An 18084-nucleotide genomic window follows, 5' to 3' on the forward strand; every position below is an offset into this window, starting at 1 on the left:
GAACTGGTTGATACACTTTAAAGAAACAAAATTGCTTTGCTACACATTTCTAACTTTGCGTTAGTACAACTTGAATGAGTTTTGAACAGTAAAACAGAGCTGCAGAAGTTTTGTAGTGTTATTCCTATGCTTCTGTATAGTATTTTCAAACAGTGATCCAGGGGATTGCTAGAGACTACGTAACAAGTGCAGTAAAAACTCTGATGAGACAGTTTGTCATTCATCCAGCAAATCCTGTTTTCTATGACTTTCATTGTGTGCCATGAAGTCTGGGTGAATTTTGGACAAAATGCTTGAAGTAGTTGAAGTTCATAAAATTAAAGACAGCTATCATTTTTAAAGAAATAAAAAGTTGCACAGATAATGCGATAAATGTTATGTCAGGACAGTGAAAAGACCATTATCATAGGAAGTGTTTGTAATTATGCTTTTAAATCAATGTGTCGTGGTGGTGTTTTTTGTTTTTTTGCTGTTTTTATTTTTGAGCAGGTATCTCTTAGTCAGCTAAAATGGTTTTAAAGAAGAAGAAGGAAATTCAGGCAGATGCATTCTTTCTTGATCAGCAGCAGCTTGAAAAACTTCAGAGTAAGTGGGGTATTTTTTTCTGAACTAACGTTCTGCAATTTCTTTTTCTGTTGGTAGAATGTGTTTGAGTAGCTACTGAAATTGATTTGTTTGGTGTTTTTTTTCTTATGTTTTTATTTCTGGTGGTTTTGCTTTGTGGGTTTTAGGTGTGTTTCCTCTTTTGTGGTTTGTTTTTATTTAGTAATGACAATGACTTCTTACCTTGACAGAGTTAAAAGAATCCTTTATAGTGCTGTGTCTTTGGTTTGAAATGTCTTTGTTTTGTTTTATCTTATCATTGCTGTGAAGGTGGTAGAAGGTCCTAATTGTGATCCCACTTGCAGGCCTGAAGTACTAGCCTTCATATGTGGGATAACACTGAATTTTAAAAGGCCACGGAATGTTTGAGGCTGGAAAGATCTCTGAGTGGGTCATCTGGGTCTATTTTCCCAGGCTTTGTATTTTCTGTAGTTAACTTGACTTAAAGACACTGTTCAAATGCTCTTTTGTGGGTTGGTTTTGGGGTTGTTTTTTTTGTTTGTTCGATGAGATAAGCTTCCAGTCATCTTTAGGTTAAAAAAAAAAAAAAGGCAAAACAAAACCAAAAAAGGGTATTTCAAGATTTGTCTACTAAAGTTAGTATAAGGTGCTCCTTGCCTTCTAGTTAGCACTGGTGAGGCCACGCCTGGAGTGCTGCATCCAGTTCTTGGGCTCCCCAGTATGAAACAGACATGGACGTGCTGGAGGGAGTCCAGTGAAGGGCCACTATGATGATGAAGGGCCTGGAGCATCTCTCCTATGAGGAAACGCTGGAGAGCTGGAACCCTTCAGCCTGGTGAAGAGAAGGCTCAGGGGGATTTTATCAATGTGTAAATATATCTGAAGGGAGGGCATAAAGATAACAGAGCCAGGCTTTCATCTGCGTTGAATAGTGATGGGGCAGGAGGCATGGGCACAACCTGAAACACAAGAAGTTCCTTTTGACTGTGAGGAAACACTTTTTTAATGTGGAGGTGACTGAGCACTGGAATAGGTTTCCCAGGGAAGTTGTGGAGTCTCCATCCTTGGAGGTATTCAGAAACCATCTGGCCATGGTCCTGGGCAGCCAGCTCCAGGTAACCCTGCTTGACCAGATGACCTCCAGAGGTCCCTTCTAACTTCCACCATGCTGTGATTTTGTGAAACTGATCTTCATACTGAAGATGGGGCCTACTATTATGTTACAGTGAAACTTGTATTTTTCATTTGTTAGAAAAAAGAAGTTAGTGTTAAGGTATTGTAAGGTGACTTAAGGGATTGCAGACCAGTAGGTTTACTGGATAAGGAAAAAAACCTGAGAATTAACCAGTGGTTTCTTATTATAAATTATGTGGTTTTTATGCTGCTTATTGTAATTCCTTTCTAAAAAGAGACTCTTCCTCCAAATGTAGTGTTTTCAAAGGCTGAAGAGCAAAGTCTGGCATCTCTGCTTCTGCACTGCGCACAGCTGAGCGATGGCATCCAGCAGATCCAGTGTATTAAACAAGTAAGACTTCGCTGTTGTTAGTGTGGGTTTTGGTAACTGAGAGTGTCATGTGTGTTAGTGGCAAATACAATTTGAAAATAAAGTTTATAATGTTTTAAACATTCCTGGAAACAGATAAAAAGCAGTGGTTACTGCTGCACATGCATTAGGTAGAAATGTAGTTCTAGTACTTAATTTAGCAAGGGCTGCAGTTACTGGAAATGATGAAAGGCAAGGGATACCAAGTTTCCTATTTTGTACATATGTATTTCTGGTATTAGAGGTATTCTTGGAACATTATTGAACACCTAAAACTCAATGGGATATGGTAAAGAGATGTCAAGTTTTGCACCATATGCTTGGATGAGAGGGAATTCTGCCTCTGTTAATGATGAGGGTATATACCTGTTTTTGATGAGTTTTTGCTGACTATGTGTTCTGTTGATTATAGATTATACCATTGGTGAAGAAGATGGATCTAAACTCTGCATGCGATCCCATGGTTAAAGCTTGTTTGGATATTTTGGGAGAGATATATTTTTCACTGGGTGTGAAGAATCCCTTAAAAAAAGTATTAGCAAGGTAAAAAAATGTGATAGCTTTTTTTTTTTTTTTTAAATGAGCTCCTTACCTAGAAGTCAGTAATTTGTTGTGCATTACAAATTGCTGTAGTTTAATGACAGGAAATTTGTGGTGCTAATTTGTGAATATGTACTGGTTTTCTTTCTTGCTTAGTTAAAAATCTTAATTATAAATAATACGATATATCATTGGATAAAGAACTTCAAAATGAAGTATTATTTTGATCTGTTTCATTACTGGAAAGACAACATAGTGTGTAATTAGCACTTTGAATTTTAAAATCCAGTATCAGAGTAGATATTTAAAATAACTGTTAAATAAAATCTCAACTTTGACAATGTTGAGAGGAGGCTGTTCAGAGGAATCATAACTAACCTGTGGTTTCTTATGCCAATTTTTATTGCTATTAAACTTTTATGTTGTGAAATTACTGAGAAAGTACTGATTTCTTTAGTGATTTTATTACAGCCTTAACATTTTTAAGATCCAGTGTTTAGCTGTCTTCGTTTCTATGTCCAAAACCAATTGTTGTCCCACTGAGAGATGCAGGGCTTCCAACCTGTATTTGGTCACATGCCACAGCTTTACACCCCTTTGTCAGGTTTTCTAGTCGCAAAATTAGAACATGCATGTTTATTCTAAAGCAGAACATGTCTTCATGCAGGAAACAACATCTGTCTATTATTGGTGTTTTAGCTGACATTGACTTTAGTCAAGCGGATATTTAACACCTCAGCATGAGCTAACTGATCGTGCTGTTTCTTATTGTGCAGTTCACTAAACAGTCTTCCCGAACAGTTCATGACATTAGCTGTACAAAGCTTTGTGCGCTACCTTAGGGAAGAACTGAAAACCACAGACGTATATTTGTACAGAAGAGTACTGGACAACCTTACTTCCTGTATGGAGGACTTCAGCTTAGGTAGGATGACATTGAATATATTGTCTTCTGGTTTAACTGTGCATCTTGGTGTGGCAGCTAATAGTAACGTTTATACTTTATCTATGTAAAATAGGTAATATTGGCTAGTATTCAGTAGTTAAAATGTATTTTCTCCCTTCCAGGTAGAACAAGTGTTAGGAACCTGTTTGAAGAAGGTAAGGTTATACTTTATTATAAAGTAAGTTTCACTGTAGATTATTGGGGGGAAGGTTATGTGTGAAGAAGTAACATGAGGTAGGCATAAAGATCTATCAAATCTGATTTCTTCCTGGTTAATTTCTAATAACTTGTACCCTCACGTGGTACTTTTTTGTCAAAGACTTTTCCGTGATTTGTACCTTGGATTGCCAGGGGTCAGTCTTGCTCTATTGAGCAGCCCTAGATATAAATCTGAAAAGATACCAGTGAGTGATTCTTAAAGGACTGGGGGAGTTGATGCTACTTTACATCAAGCTTTTTCAGTCCTTTGGCTCGTGATGAAGTTGGATGTGGTAACACTGAGCTGTTAACAGCCAGTCTTGGCTATAGCAAGCCCAGGCCTGCTGGGGCAAGATTTTAGTTTGGCAGTAATTCAGCAGAAGTCTGATCTGCTGGTAATGTGGGATGACTTGACATGGTGTGCCCTCAGCGTGCAGGTAATGCTCACAGTGTCCTGTGGACATTTGATTGCTGATCTGTCTTTAGCTCTTGGTAATTTCAGCTTTTCATTGAGGAACCAGAGATCTCAGTACCTCACAGGATTAGGCCAAGTGGGTTGGAAACACTTCTTTTGTACCAGGTTGTCACAAACCAGCTTGAGGTTTTGCTTTAGCATCGCTTCTTTGGGTTTGCACTGAAATGTCATTTTAATTTGTTTATGGAGTGGAAGAAACACTGTTATATAGATAACTGTTCATCTTGTCTTGGTATGATGTGTATGTGAGATTGCTTTGCTGGAATTTTTCTGTTCTATTTCTCTTTCAAATAAATTCATACCATAATTATTTTCACTAGTTCTTCAGTTTCTGCAGAAGTCGCTACTTGACCTACAGGAAGAAAACAGGCAAGTGAATTCAATATAAGCTGTATTTTATCTGTTTTTATTTCACTCTTGCAAGATAATCTGGCATGGTTTGGAATATCACTTTGATAGCCATACATTGATGAAGTTGGGAATGTCATTTTACAGTGATACGTATTCTAAATTAAAAAAAAAAAAGCTGCTGATGAGTTTCTTTTCTTTTGTGGCAATATAATGATATAAAATAAGAGAGGAAAGGAAGAAAGTTAAAGGCGGTAACAATTAAGGCACTGATATTTTGTTAGAGTTACTACTTTAAAGTGAGGCCTTTGAGTTTTGGTTTTGCTATCTGAATTTTGACTGAACACTGTAATTAATAGATACACTTATTAAAATTCAGGTAGAGTAATACTCTTCCACTTTCTATGAGCATTTAATTCAGTATTGATGTTCTGTTTAGTCTGTCACAGCATCCGTCATTTAGTATCTTGATGTTTTCCAGCATTGCATAAGGCAAAGAGTCTTCACTGTGGTCTCTCATCATGTACCCAGAGGAGAATGGTGCTTAATGTAATTTTGTACATTAAAAGTTTACATGTTATCTGTCTTCACGGTAGAAGAAAGTCGAATCATAGAAATATACTTTGCACATAGAGGAACCGCTTGAAAAATGAGAAAGGAGCAGCACTATCTTCTGTTGGTTTTCAGAAAGTTTCTGGAAGAGTTCAGCTGTGCTCAGGCGGAATCGAATGAAAGTTTGTCAAAGGAATCTGCAGAAACTGTAGTAGAATTTGTCATTATGTTTGTTAACTTCATTTTAAAACACTGCTCTTGAGTCTGCTTCTTGTTTTCCTATAGTTACGTATCTGGTCACCTCAAACAATAAATTAGTTTTTACCATTAATTCTATCTAAAGTTGGCAGAATGTCGTTTTTTGTGGATGGTGAAGAATAGTTTTCATTTCCTTTTTGTGGGCATGTCTGTCTGCTTTTGTTTCAACAGAAAGAATCATGGAAATCGTATGGTTCAGAGTCAGCTGATGCATGATTTACTGATAGCCATTAAAGTTTCAATGATGCTTGTACAGAAATTACAAGAAAATATCCAGGGGAGCCTTTGGAAACACCAGGAGTCTTTTGTTTGGCAAAGTATGTGTAGTTTACTGAAAAGCTCCACAAACTTCCTAATGGATGGTAAGTTTAGTAACATTCAAAACCAAATATTTTTATTGTCAGTCTTGTTGTCTTTGTAGTAAACACAACCTGTATATATAAAAACTTAGTTTAGCTTGAATGGAAATTGAACTGCTGAGGTTAATGGGAGTGGGAGCAGTAGTAGGTCTTTTGACAAGCTATGATTTGTAGATCTTAATTTTGGAGTATGCAGTTTAACTTCTACTACAAAAATACCAAGGTAAATGCTATTACTAATAATTCAGAAACTAAGAGAAATACTTCTGAGACTCACCAACTGCCTGTGCCAACCAAAAGTTTATATATCTGTGTGAACTATGCTGTCAGAACTATTGGTGCACTGTAACTAATTGTGTTTACTTCTTATACAGATTCTTTTGTATAGTAGGATTTAATATAAATGTCAGTAGGCTCTGCCACAGTCATCCTTCTCTTATTGGGCAGTTCTATATTTTCTATATGTTAAAAGGTATTAATAGTTTCCCATTACACGAGAGCATAAATTCACTAATACTTGCTATCCAGGAAGACACTAAAGATTTGTGATTATACAACTACAAGTAGTCTAGGAAAATTCAATACCATCTTTATAATTTTGATAAATAGTTCTAGCACACAATGTTTGCTGCACTCTAATGTGAAACATCTTTCTCTGCTGTGTAGCAACTCTCCTGCAAACTGTTCAGACTACCTCAGGACTGGCCGTTATTCTGTTCACTAAAGCCATGTATGAGCCAGTTGAAGAACTGCCTGCATTGGTAAGTGTATTTCTTCACTAAAGACTGTGAAATGTCATAGTGTCATTAATCAGTGCTACCAGTGTTCAGAGGTTTTGCTGGTACGGACAGCAGGGACTTGCCAACCTCTGTATCAGTCTTTTGTGGAAGTGTAAATCCTTTATTCTCTCCTTGCCGTATGAAATAATAAGACTAGAGTTGTGAATTTGAGAAAAACTATGTACAAGAAATCTCTTCAGATCTTTTCAGATTCTCAGTTATGCACAAAACAGCTTTTCTGCTCTGCTGAGATACTGCAATGGGTGTTACTTTGCTATTGCAGGTCAGTGACTTGCTGCTTGGGTCAGCGCAACGCGCAGGCGTGCCAGCCTGGTTTGTGAGCAACTGTGGGACTCTCTGTACGGAGCAACTCCCTGACTCGGTCCTGCTCTTTCTTTGCCATGGAGCACTGGCTATGCTGGAATGGAAGAATGGCAGCATGGGTGAAAATGGGGAGAAACTACTGTTAGATATCGCATCAGTCTTGTTGTCTCTGAGTCCAGAGTAAGCCTGTGTTTTGGCCTGTGTTGTTTCATGTTTGGCAGGAGGGGGTTGATCTTTTTACTTGTATTTTTGCATGGTTTATATGGTCCTGGTGGAATATAACTTTGATGTTTTCAGTGTAATAATATTAGTTTCTGCCACAGGTTGTGTCATCTTTTTAATATATTCAGAAGAACTCTATAAGTTTGAAAAATACAGTGCCTTGATATTGCATAGATAATTCTAAGTTAGGATTTTCTCTTGCATGCTGAAATGATTTTGTTTTTCCAACATAGGTGGGATTAGTTTATCACCTATCTGATGGTAAGGTGTGGCAGAATCAATTGTTATGTGGACAAAAAGACTTCAATTTCAGGACATCACCTCCTGTGCTTTTAAAAGTACAGGAGAAAACAAAATGTGCCAGTGAGTGCAATACTTGAAGTAAGATGAGATTTAATTTTTTTTCTGGTTGAAAGCATTGACTGCTTGCATCTAATAGACTACCAGCACTCTTAGATAGGAGATGAAAACATGTATTCAGTTCAACCTTCGTTCCTGCCTTGGAGGTCAGTTTTGTGATTCTTGTTTTCATACACGTGGTACTCAGTTTTTATAGTTTTATATGGCAATGAAAAGTTTTCCTTATATTTTCAAGAAGCATGCAATAACGCTGCTCAAATATTAGCATATGGATATTAATTGTTATCTTTGTTTTTCAAATAGCAAGTGTAGTGGCTTGTCAGGTTTATTTTCACCCTGTTTAGGGGTTTTAGCTGTGACCAGGTAACAGTCTGTCAGATAACTAAGGGTACACTTTGCAACATCCAATTCATCACCTCCTTTTTGTGTTACTATCTTCTCTTCAGTGAATGGTTAATGTCTCCTTTCCTGTTTTAGTGTGAGGTAAACTAATGTGATAATTATTTTGAAGTGAACTTTTTTGTTTGTTCTTTTTAAAAGGTTAAAAGAATCCAGTATGGCAACGTCTTTGTCTAGAATCCTTGCTATTTGGACTAATTCAGCACTGGCTGCCCTCGCTTCAGGCTCCCCAAATCTAAAAATCAAACTTAATGGGAACTCGGATGTAATTGGGAAGCTGCTGGAATACATTTATACACACTGGGAACACCCTCTGGATGCTGTCAGACACCAAACCAAATTGATATTCAAGAATCTTCTTCAGATACACCGAACCACCATTACTGGATCCAGTGAAAAATCAGACCCATTCTTTGCAAGGCTGTTAAAGCGTTTACTAAGCTTGGAATGGCATGTAAAAGGGAAATACGCTTCTCTTGGCTATCTTGTGGAGTGTGTGGGCACTGAAAATATTCTACAGTTGGACAGAACAATTCCAGTACAAATCTTGGACGTGATGAATGATCAGTCTCTTGCACCTTATGCTAGCGATCTTTTGGAAACCATGTTTACTAATCACAAAGCCCATTTTACTTCGAGTTTTCAACAAAGCACCTGGATTGACCAGTGGCATGACATCTGGGTTTCTCCTCTTCTAGTAATACTGTGTGAAGGGAACCACGACCAAACTACTTACATAATAGATTACTATTTACCAAAATTGCTGAAATGTAGCCCTGACAGTCTGAGCTACATGATTAGAATTCTTCAGACTTCTGCAGTTGCTAATCTAGGTAAGAAAATAAATATTGTATTTGTAATTATGATTTAAAAAATAATAATCTCAGAAATGTTACTTCTGATCTATTATTATTAGAATTAATTTGGGAGAGGCATTCCAGATGGTTATTACTGCTGTTAGTATTTCAAAGTGGAATTCATGATAATCATAAGTGTGTCTTCATGCCATGAGCAAAATAATTAGTATTCTAACTCTGGGTGCCTTAGTGTTCTCTTTACGTGCTAAGCTTTGTTACATTTCAGTATTTTTTTTCCTACTGTTTTTCTGTTCTGCTGTTATTTCTTACACTGGCATGTCCAGCAACAAGGCTTCACAGTTTGTTTTTTGTTGCAAATATGTGGATGTGAGATTTTTGATTCTCTTGTAGTTTTTGACCTAATTTACTGTAATTCTAAAATAAGGGCCTGTGAGACCTCACAAGGTTCTTCTTTCAATGACATGTTCAAGATGAAGTTTTTTGGGACCCAGGTAATTTAGAACTAGTTTAACCTGTGACAGACACTATATTTTGGGGATTATGGGGTAAAAAATAAAAAGGGGGTAGTGGGTCATGTGTTGGAAGTATTGGGAGTTTCTGACAAACATTGCAATTAGCACATTGTTTGTGTTAATCAAACTATAGTTATTACTGGTTTTCATTTTCCTTAGGCTCTCGCAGTACTCGTGGAGCTCTTGGAGCATTAATGGCATGCCTAAGAACAGCCAGGGCTCACGGACACCTGGAACTTTCAACTATCATGAGCAATGGCCTTGTGTCTATTGAATGTATAAAACAGGGTCTGGTTCATCAGCACAATCAGGTAAAGGGAGAACATTTTTTTTGTGTCTTTAAATCAGAAGAATTGCTTCAATCCTAAACAGTCTGTTAGCATTGTTTTAAAACAAAGGTATCATCATAGGTGCCTGTAACTCTTTTGTGGTTAACATCTAAATATCTTTCAGGTTTGCATTGATGCTTTAGGCTTACTTTGTGAAACCCATCGTAGCACGGAAATTTTGTCTATGGAAGAAATGCAACTGATTCAATTTTTCATGATGTACAACTTGAACAGCCAGTCTCCTTCAGTAAGGCAACAGATAGGTTCTTTACTGAGAAAGGTAATTTCAAACTACAAACATTGTCTAATGTGCCTATTATGTTAGTTATATAGCATTTTAAAAAAATCCTACAGAGCATGTTGTGAAGTTGCTCGTCTGAAAGAGGAGAAGCTATGAGAGAGACCAGGACTATGTTGTATGTGTCACCCAACTGAATGGTGATAAGTCATCGCAGGCAAGGACGGTTTAAACAAAAAATTGATAGGCAAATATTTACCAATAGTAAAGTAATTTGCTGTAGAGTGAGCAATGAACCTTGAATTGCCATTGTTGTGGACTAAAAGTGTGCTTACGTAGACTTACCAGACTTCAGGCAAGTTCACAGTCACTTGATCAGTCTCAGCAACCTGACTTGGAAGACAGGGTAGAGGAATATTAAGGGAACAGCATGACATATGTAGATGTGCTGGTACAGTTTGCAGGGACCGAGTGTCTCAACATAGTGGAAGTTGCCAAGACCACATGTAGATCACGGTAAAAGGATATGGATAAAATGAGGAAACCATGTATGTATAAAGAATGTTTTGGAAGATGTTAATAGCAAAAGAAAGCAGTGTGGAAGGAGAAAATAATTAATTTGAGATGGGGGGGAAAAATGAGGGAATAGGTTTGGCAGAAACAAAAGAGAAGTCCATCTCTTTCCGTTCTTGCCTGGTGCAGACCGAGAAATGTGAGATGGAAAAATTGTGTTACAGTGAGTACAATAAGAAAGGAAATAATACTAGTGGGTAATAAAAGAGCTGGGGGAAGCACTCCTGATGTGAGTCAAACTCTGTAAGAGACACTGAAGCTATAAAAATTATATGCATTAATTGAGCTTTTCTTATAGAGGAACATACGTTCCACAGAAAATGGGACGTGGGAGAAGACTAGGCATGAATTTAAGGAGGAAGATGGATAGAAGGTGGTGTTGGAGGTGCAGAGGGAGGGGAAAAGGGTTGGTTGCAAGGGACATGGGTAGCAAAGAACTTGGGTTTGGAGTGGAGAGGGAAGGATCTGTTCTTTGTTATATTGTGTGCAAACTTTTTAAAAATTGCGATATGATCTGTAAAATAAGTTGAAACCCCCCCCTTTCTCTTATTTAACTGTCAGTGATTCTTGCCTTACCTATGTTTTGTTTTTGTTCTAAAAGTTATTTTGTAGGATACAAGAAAGTTCCCAGGTGCTTTATAAATTGGAGCAAAATAAAACCAAGGAAGAGTTACTTGAAAACTCATCTAAAAGACATCCTTTGGGGATTTTGCAGCAATATAAAGTAAGTTAAACTGCTAGAGATACACGTATACGAAGTGGAATAGCATTTCTGAAAGATGGTAGTTCACTCTTGTTGAGGACACCACTGGGTCAGTTGGGCAGAATCTGTTTTAGGAAGTAGTGCAGCACAGAAGGAAGAAACCTGTTAAAGCAGAACGGTGCCAAGGACCTTGTCCACTCCCTGTGCACTTAGGCAAGTAAATTTTGACTGAATGTACTGCTGTCTCATGAACTGGGTGCCCATTTGTATCTGGAGGGTATATTTAAGGTTAATTTTGTCCAAAAGCAGTAAAGGTTGTTTCCTGAGGGGTTGCTCCATGATGTGAACTGAAACAGCAGTAAGTGGGGAATGACTGGAGATGTATCCCCAACCCAAGCTAAAATTTCCTGTCAGCTACTTGCAGTTTAGTAGCAAGTTTTAAATGAAGTGTGCTACTTAGGCTTGAAATGGGGATCTGTTTGGCTTCAGCCTTTTTCTAGCTCTCCAGAACGATCAGTGAGAGAATGAATGGCAGCGCTTCAGCACACAGACTTCTGTATGAAGGCTTCTTTTGTATTTGTTCTTTTTTCCGATTTGAAGGCTCACATAATCAGTTTCTTTTTGTTAAACTGTTTCTTGAGTTCAGCTTTTCTTGTTCAGCTAATTTTTGAGGTTTTGATATAATGGCCATCTTTTTGTGGGAGTGGGGAAGGAAAACTGTTTTTTTTAAGTAAAAAAATGATTGCCCAGCCTTCACTGTACTCTAGGAAACAAGAAATTTGTCCGTACTGCAGAGGTAGGCCTCCCATTCTTCCAAAATTAACTGTAAGGTCAAAATTTTTTGGGTAACATGTAAAGCAGAATGTCCTGAATTCAGTTGCTTAGACCTACGTTTGTAGGATAGCAAGTAAACTGTCATAAATTTTTTCTTGTCATTTTCAGGATTTCATGTCATCTGTATGTGACAGACTTTTTGAGGTACTGTTTCCTGGTTCATCACACCCAACCAGATTTTCTGCACTAAGTATTCTAGGATCAGTAGCAGAAATATTTTCTGTTCCAAAAGGTGAGAGGACTAATTTATAAGCTGTAGGAATGGGAAGTTTTGAAGAAGATTCTTTTATGCCAACTAGTCAGTTTCTGCTGAGGTAAAACGGTATTCTTAGTCCTTAATTTCTGTGGCATTTCCTACGTTTCTTTCATTTTACCTGAAAGAAGAATATTAAGTTTTATTGGAAAATGGAATATTGAAGTAAATGCAAATATTTATTTGTCTGTTGAACTTCTTCCATAAATTGTTCTTTTTCTTGCATAGCCCATTTTTTAGCAAGGTTTTTCAATGAATTTTTGTTTTTATGAAGAAAACTTTTTGACAAGATTCAATGTTTCTGATAACTTTACCCCGTTTTCCTGTTCTGACATCTTGATAATATGTAATTTAAAATGTTGAGACGACAAAACCTCTTGATTGAAAAGGCTTGCGTATTCTCATGATATTATTATACTAAATAGGGAACAACTTAATTGGACAATTTATGTTGTTGTGCTGCTGTTATTTTAAATTTTCTTCACCTTGTTATGACAACCCCAATTCAGGAAGTATTAGAGCCTTCGAGCACTGATGGTCTTGCTAAATCTTGTTTCTGGATCATGTGTCCACCATAAAAGTATGTTTTCAGTCTTAAATTGTGACTTCTTTTTTTCTTTTTCTTTTTTTTTTTTTTTTTTTAAAGAAACAAGACATGTAAGATAAAAGTTGATTTTGAGAGGGAAGAAAAAATGCCGTCTTGGTAGATCTTTTCTCAAAACCCTTAATAAATCATGAACACATTGATTTTATTATTATAAATTCATAGTGTGTTGTTGCTGCTTTTTAAGTTGTTTTTTTTAATAGAAAGTTGTATTGAGAGTGGTTTATAATAGCAGCTTTAGGATTTCAGAAGCCTAACATGACTTCTATAAAGGAGGTTTAGCTGCTGTTATGTTCTATGCTGGAATGTGGTGTGCTTGTTTACATCTTAAAATTTCTGCCTTCTTTACAGCATTAGGTCAGTCACCAGAAGTCACGACTCCTTTAAATCTAAATTAAAAGCAAAAAATTGTAATGGCTTCCACTTTAGGGGCTTAGTCCTATGACAAAGAGAGTCCCAAAAACCAAACCTCAAAACACAATGAAGTTTTAAACCTTTTTTTTTTTAAAAGGAATTATTTTCTAATATTACATACTTCAAGGAAAAGAATTTTTAAGCAAAGCTAAAATAAAGGTTATTTTCAATGCTTAATGTGAATAAATGGGATTCTGTTTTTGGCAATAAGTTCCTTTCTGTATTACTAAGGGTCATTTTTTGGATATGGTAACCTTTCTTTTTCATCAGTAAACATGGCATGAGAAGTAAGTAATACTAAAATAATGCTTTAGCTAAAATTTTATTTTAATGCTTCTTTTAGTATAGCTAAGCAAAATGTGAATACAGTGGTTATTCTGCAAAGAATTACAGCAAAACTTTCTAAGGCATTGATTTCTTTAAACAGGCCAGGCCCAAGTTTTTCAGTTGGATCAGGAGATCGATTCTACTCGTGTCCGAACTTTGATCCAGTGTTTTGCCAGTACTTTTGAGGAAATAAAAGTTCTGGCATTTGGGCTTTTGATGAAACTTCGTGATGTTGCATTTAATTTACAGGTATGTAATTAAAAATAGTTTAAAGGGAGTAATTTCATGGAAGATGAATGTTCTGTATCATACGAGGTGTTTGGGTTAGGTACAAAGCATAATTCCTGTGGACTAGAAGTTGGTCCAAGTTGCCTGGTCATCGCTAGCATCTTCTAGATATTTTTGCATAGCTTCTGCCCCTACCTAAGGAGGCTTGTTTCAGTAATGGATGAAGGAGTTTAGGAAGTTCATTGGGTATGAACTGTCAGAGATACAGTTAATGCAAGCTCCTTGCTTAGCTGTGACTTCCCTTTTTAAATGATTGAAGCATTTTGACTTGGCAACTCTTGTATTTTAAGAAATTCAACTCTGGTTCTTTTCCTTTCTGGTTGTGGTTTTTGATTTCTCCCAAATTTTGCCCTTTGACTCCATAGTGATTTCTCTGTTTATTACTTAATAAAAAGTTAGTTCTAAATTCCTAAGTACTGGTGAACAAATACTGCTTCCTGATAAGATATGCTTCTCAGTGATGTCCATTAGTGGGTAAAACACAGTATTTTGGAAAAAAACCCCAAAACAGAAAAAACAAAACCCCCAAAACCCCATCCTCCTGTAAAGTGCAGCGTGTTTGTATACTGCTTTATAAATGACTGTCCATATCCTCAGTGTGTATGTAATTGTATCTTTGCTAAATACATACACATGCATGTTTTAAGCGTAAGGTGATCAGTGTACAAAATAAGTGTTTCTTAAGAAATACGTACAAGCAAACTTATTGAAAAGTGGGTTTTTAAGTTCCGGGGTGCTAAGTAGCTTAATGAAATCAATATGTAAGCTCAATAAAACGAGCAATATTGGTGGGGTTTTTTTTCAGGATTCTGAATATCTAGATCTCCTGTTCCAAGCAGCAATGGATCTTAGCACAAGTACCAAGCCATACGATTGTGTCACGGCTTCATATTTGTTGAACTTTTTAGTACATCATAAAGGACTACAGCATATTTGTTTAGGAAGATGGATTGAGCATAACCCCCAGATGGATGAAAACACACCAGTAAGTACAGTGGAGAAGAACACTCTAGCAGGTAAGCTTTTGGGAAAATGATCCGCCATGTGTTTTTCTTATTTATTCAAAACCATACTGTTTTTCCTTAAGGCTTTTGGTAGGAGGCATAACGAGTAAGAGTTGCTTATTTCTAATAGGATTTTAAGTATATTTTGTTTTGCTGTTAAGAAGCCAGGTGCCTTAGTAAGATCTTAATCTTGTCCTGTTCATGTTAAGGCTATCAGATGTTCTTAGAAAATGGCTTTTGTTATTATTTTCATCAGAGGGAAAGTGAAACTGAGGCCCTGGTAGCGAGCCTGACGAAGCTGTGCATATAAGGTGCAGGAAAGGAACCTCTGCTTCCTCTAAGAGCTCGTTCACCTGGAGCAAGAGCAGCTTTAGTTGGTGTGTCATGTTCCAGTACCTTATACTTGCAGCACTGCAAATTGGAGCTCTGTTCACTTGGAACCATTTTTCCGAGTGATTTGCATTCCTGCACATACATTTCTGCAGTAATTGGGCTTTGTTCACATGTGGGATATTTTTCTTTGGTTTAGTGCCTCTGGATGAAAGCCAAGAGGCTCTAGATATGGCCGACTTGGCAGATTCATTAAACAGGCTTCCTCCACCTTTTGTAACTTGCAATAAAACGAAAATCTTTAAATTCATTATTTGTAATAAAGCATTGGATGTAATTTGTAGAAAACTCTCTATTGTCTACTTTTTTGTGCCAATATTGGTTTCTCTACAGATGCCTATTAATACTTTCTCCGTATGCAGTGAAATCATGATTTTCAGACATGGTTGTGGTTGCCATAAATGAAGCAAATGCATGAGTAACCTCATGTCTCATTGTTACAGAGTACCTCCTCTTGTTAGTTATCCGTAGTTCGTTGTCTGGGGCTGTAATTCATTCTGATTCTGACACTGACATGCTGCATGGTATAAATATATTAAAAAAAAAAAAAAAAAAAAGCACGTGTATCTTTTAAAATTCAGCAGGTTTTTTAGTGGCTAATGTATGTTTAATATTCGGCTGAACTGTTTGTTGTATTAACCTGGCTCTAAGGGTGAAGTTTGACTTTGAGTAGGTAAATTCTTTGGACTTTATCATGAGCTGTGGGATTGTCTCTAAGCATAGGATCTGGGCTGTGCTTTTCACAGCTGCTGTTTCATTCGGATAGACAGACTAAAATCGAGTATAACAAATATTGCTGGAGTTTAGATAACTGAAAATCAACAGCAACTTTTATTTAAATGACAAAAGAGTGAAAAGTGTAAACAAGGAAATTGCGGTGCATTTTACATTGAATTGTTGTGTAAAAACAGGCTTTGTTCGTATTTCTTTACAGCAGACTTGTTTCTTAGAAAATACAATATATGTATGTATGTATAATGCAAATCTGTACTTTTAAAAATTCTAGTTATCAAACTTTTGTTGGTGAATGTTGAAGAAGAAATATCTCGAGCTAAGAAGTCTCTGCTTCAAGCAGCAGCATCATTCCCAATGTATGGGAGAGTGCACTGTATAACGGGGGCTTTGCAGCAATTACCTTTTAAGTAAGTAAAATATACTGCTAAATAGTAAGTCATAACTCTGTATTTAAACACAGTGGAAGAGCTGCTCAGGAGAACATAAAAGCATACAGTGTTATTTGTAGCAAAATCCAGTACCTGTGGCTTTTAGAACTCTTACTGGCTGCTGCACTGTTTAGCTAGCTGTTGCGTATTTCCTTTGTATGTGTTAAAGTCAGTCTTAGGACTTTTTCAACTGTATCCTATTTATCGTTTTCTTAAATACTGTTGCAGAAGTGTTTGTAATTTCAGTTTTTTCTTTTAAATATAAAATTATTTTAATCCATCTTGTGTTGCTTTTAGTTTGTGATTTATTATTATTTCTTCTAAGTAACTTGACATTGGTAACTGAATGGAAGGAAATGGTGGCCAGGCTCATTCTGATGTCATACGAACTCTCTGCTGTAGTATCACCAGTAGTGCAGAGCTCATCACCAGAGGGTCTTATTCCAATGGACAGTGATTCAGGTAAACAAACAAACAAAATCCCAAAAGAATTCTGTTAAAATCTGAAGCTTCTGAAGTTCTGTTTGTCTTACAGCAATTCAGAACTAGAGCTAGCACCCCTCCCTTTCATTTTCTGATGTCATAATTTTAAGCCATTCTTTTAACTTCTGATAGAGGTTGTTTTTACTTCTGCACTAAGTTTGCAGACTGTGTTGTTGCATCTGTTTCAGAGCAGATGACAGTCCAGTTTTCTTTCTTCCTAAATCCTCGTAATCACCATAGTTTTATATTTGTTTTTTAGTGCCAAAAGCTTTCTTTTGTACTTACATACCCAAAATGAATTGCATTTGTATAAAGAACTGGAAGTAAAAACCAAAACTATCTTAAATATTCCTCTTGTTTAATGTGTAGAAAGTGCAGGTCGTCTGCAGGTGATTCTGCATGAGATCCAACCACAGGACACGAATGATTACTTTATGCAAGCAAAACTTTTGAAAGAACACTGCAAAGTAGAGTCTGAAAAGCTGGCTGACCACAGGCCAATGGAAAATATTTGCACAGAAATGAGAGGTAAATCCAATGCTGTATTAGTAATTAAATCAAGATATTCTGTATAGAGCAGGCATTTTATGTGGGCGATTAAAAATTGGAAGTTACTTGCTCCGTATAATGTTTCAGTTCTTCAATAAATCTGTCAGAAGCTAGTTATTCATGGGCATGGTTTTAAAGACTAATTCACTGTGTTTCTGGAAGATTGTGGTTAATCTCTCTTAAAGCACAAGTGTAAATGAGTTGTTTTGATATTGGGCTAGACTCTTTATTTCCTTAACTGCACTGGCCAGGTAATCTTTAACAACTTTTCTGTCAAGCAATGCTTTTAATGCATTTCTTGTTGAAAGGTGTTACCCAGTGTAATTTCACTCCCCGGTGTACCCAAGACTATTGGGGAATATGTTCATGCAATAAAACTTGTTGCATGAAATTACATAAGCAGAAGCTCCTGCTTGAAAGATTCCAGTGGTAAGACATTAGATAGTTTTTGTCTGCTTTAATGAATAGCAGTTATGAAATTGAGCCTCACAGTGATAAATTGTAGACTTTGTTTAGTGTATGCCAGGATAAATTTATAGAATATTTGTACATTTTAAAATTTAATAGTTTATGCAAGCTTTTTAAGTCTTAAATATTTGAACTTTCTTTCCTCACGTTTTTTCCTATGTTTAAAATAGTTTTGGTTGGGCCATATGTTTTGTTTCATGAAAAGAATTCTGTAAATACGTTAAAGTGGCACAGTGGCCACCAGATGGGGATGTTGTATTAGAAACG

General features: G+C 36.6%; 1 protein-coding gene across 1 annotated transcript in view; it reads left to right on the forward strand.

Annotated features, from left to right (window-relative positions):
• Positions 1-489: 489 nt before the first annotated feature.
• Positions 490-18084, forward strand: part of THADA (THADA armadillo repeat containing) — a 162629-nt gene continuing 145034 nt past the window's right edge. Inside the window, exons 1-19 of the mRNA XM_074166315.1 lie at positions 490-585; positions 1995-2089; positions 2520-2650; positions 3424-3572; positions 3716-3748; positions 4587-4639; positions 5600-5786; positions 6450-6544; positions 6846-7066; positions 8009-8700; positions 9357-9508; positions 9651-9806; positions 10939-11061; positions 11983-12106; positions 13573-13721; positions 14566-14776; positions 16161-16296; positions 16643-16779; positions 17170-17328. Coding sequence (XP_074022416.1) covers positions 510-585; positions 1995-2089; positions 2520-2650; positions 3424-3572; positions 3716-3748; positions 4587-4639; positions 5600-5786; positions 6450-6544; positions 6846-7066; positions 8009-8700; positions 9357-9508; positions 9651-9806; positions 10939-11061; positions 11983-12106; positions 13573-13721; positions 14566-14776; positions 16161-16296; positions 16643-16779; positions 17170-17328 — 3079 coding nt within the window. The 5' untranslated portion in view covers positions 490-509. The remainder of the gene's footprint in view (positions 586-1994; positions 2090-2519; positions 2651-3423; positions 3573-3715; positions 3749-4586; positions 4640-5599; positions 5787-6449; positions 6545-6845; positions 7067-8008; positions 8701-9356; positions 9509-9650; positions 9807-10938; positions 11062-11982; positions 12107-13572; positions 13722-14565; positions 14777-16160; positions 16297-16642; positions 16780-17169; positions 17329-18084) is intronic.

This window comes from Numenius arquata, chromosome 2 (genome assembly GCF_964106895.1).
Source record: "Numenius arquata chromosome 2, bNumArq3.hap1.1, whole genome shotgun sequence".
NCBI classification, from domain to species: Eukaryota; Metazoa; Chordata; class Aves; order Charadriiformes; family Scolopacidae; genus Numenius; species Numenius arquata.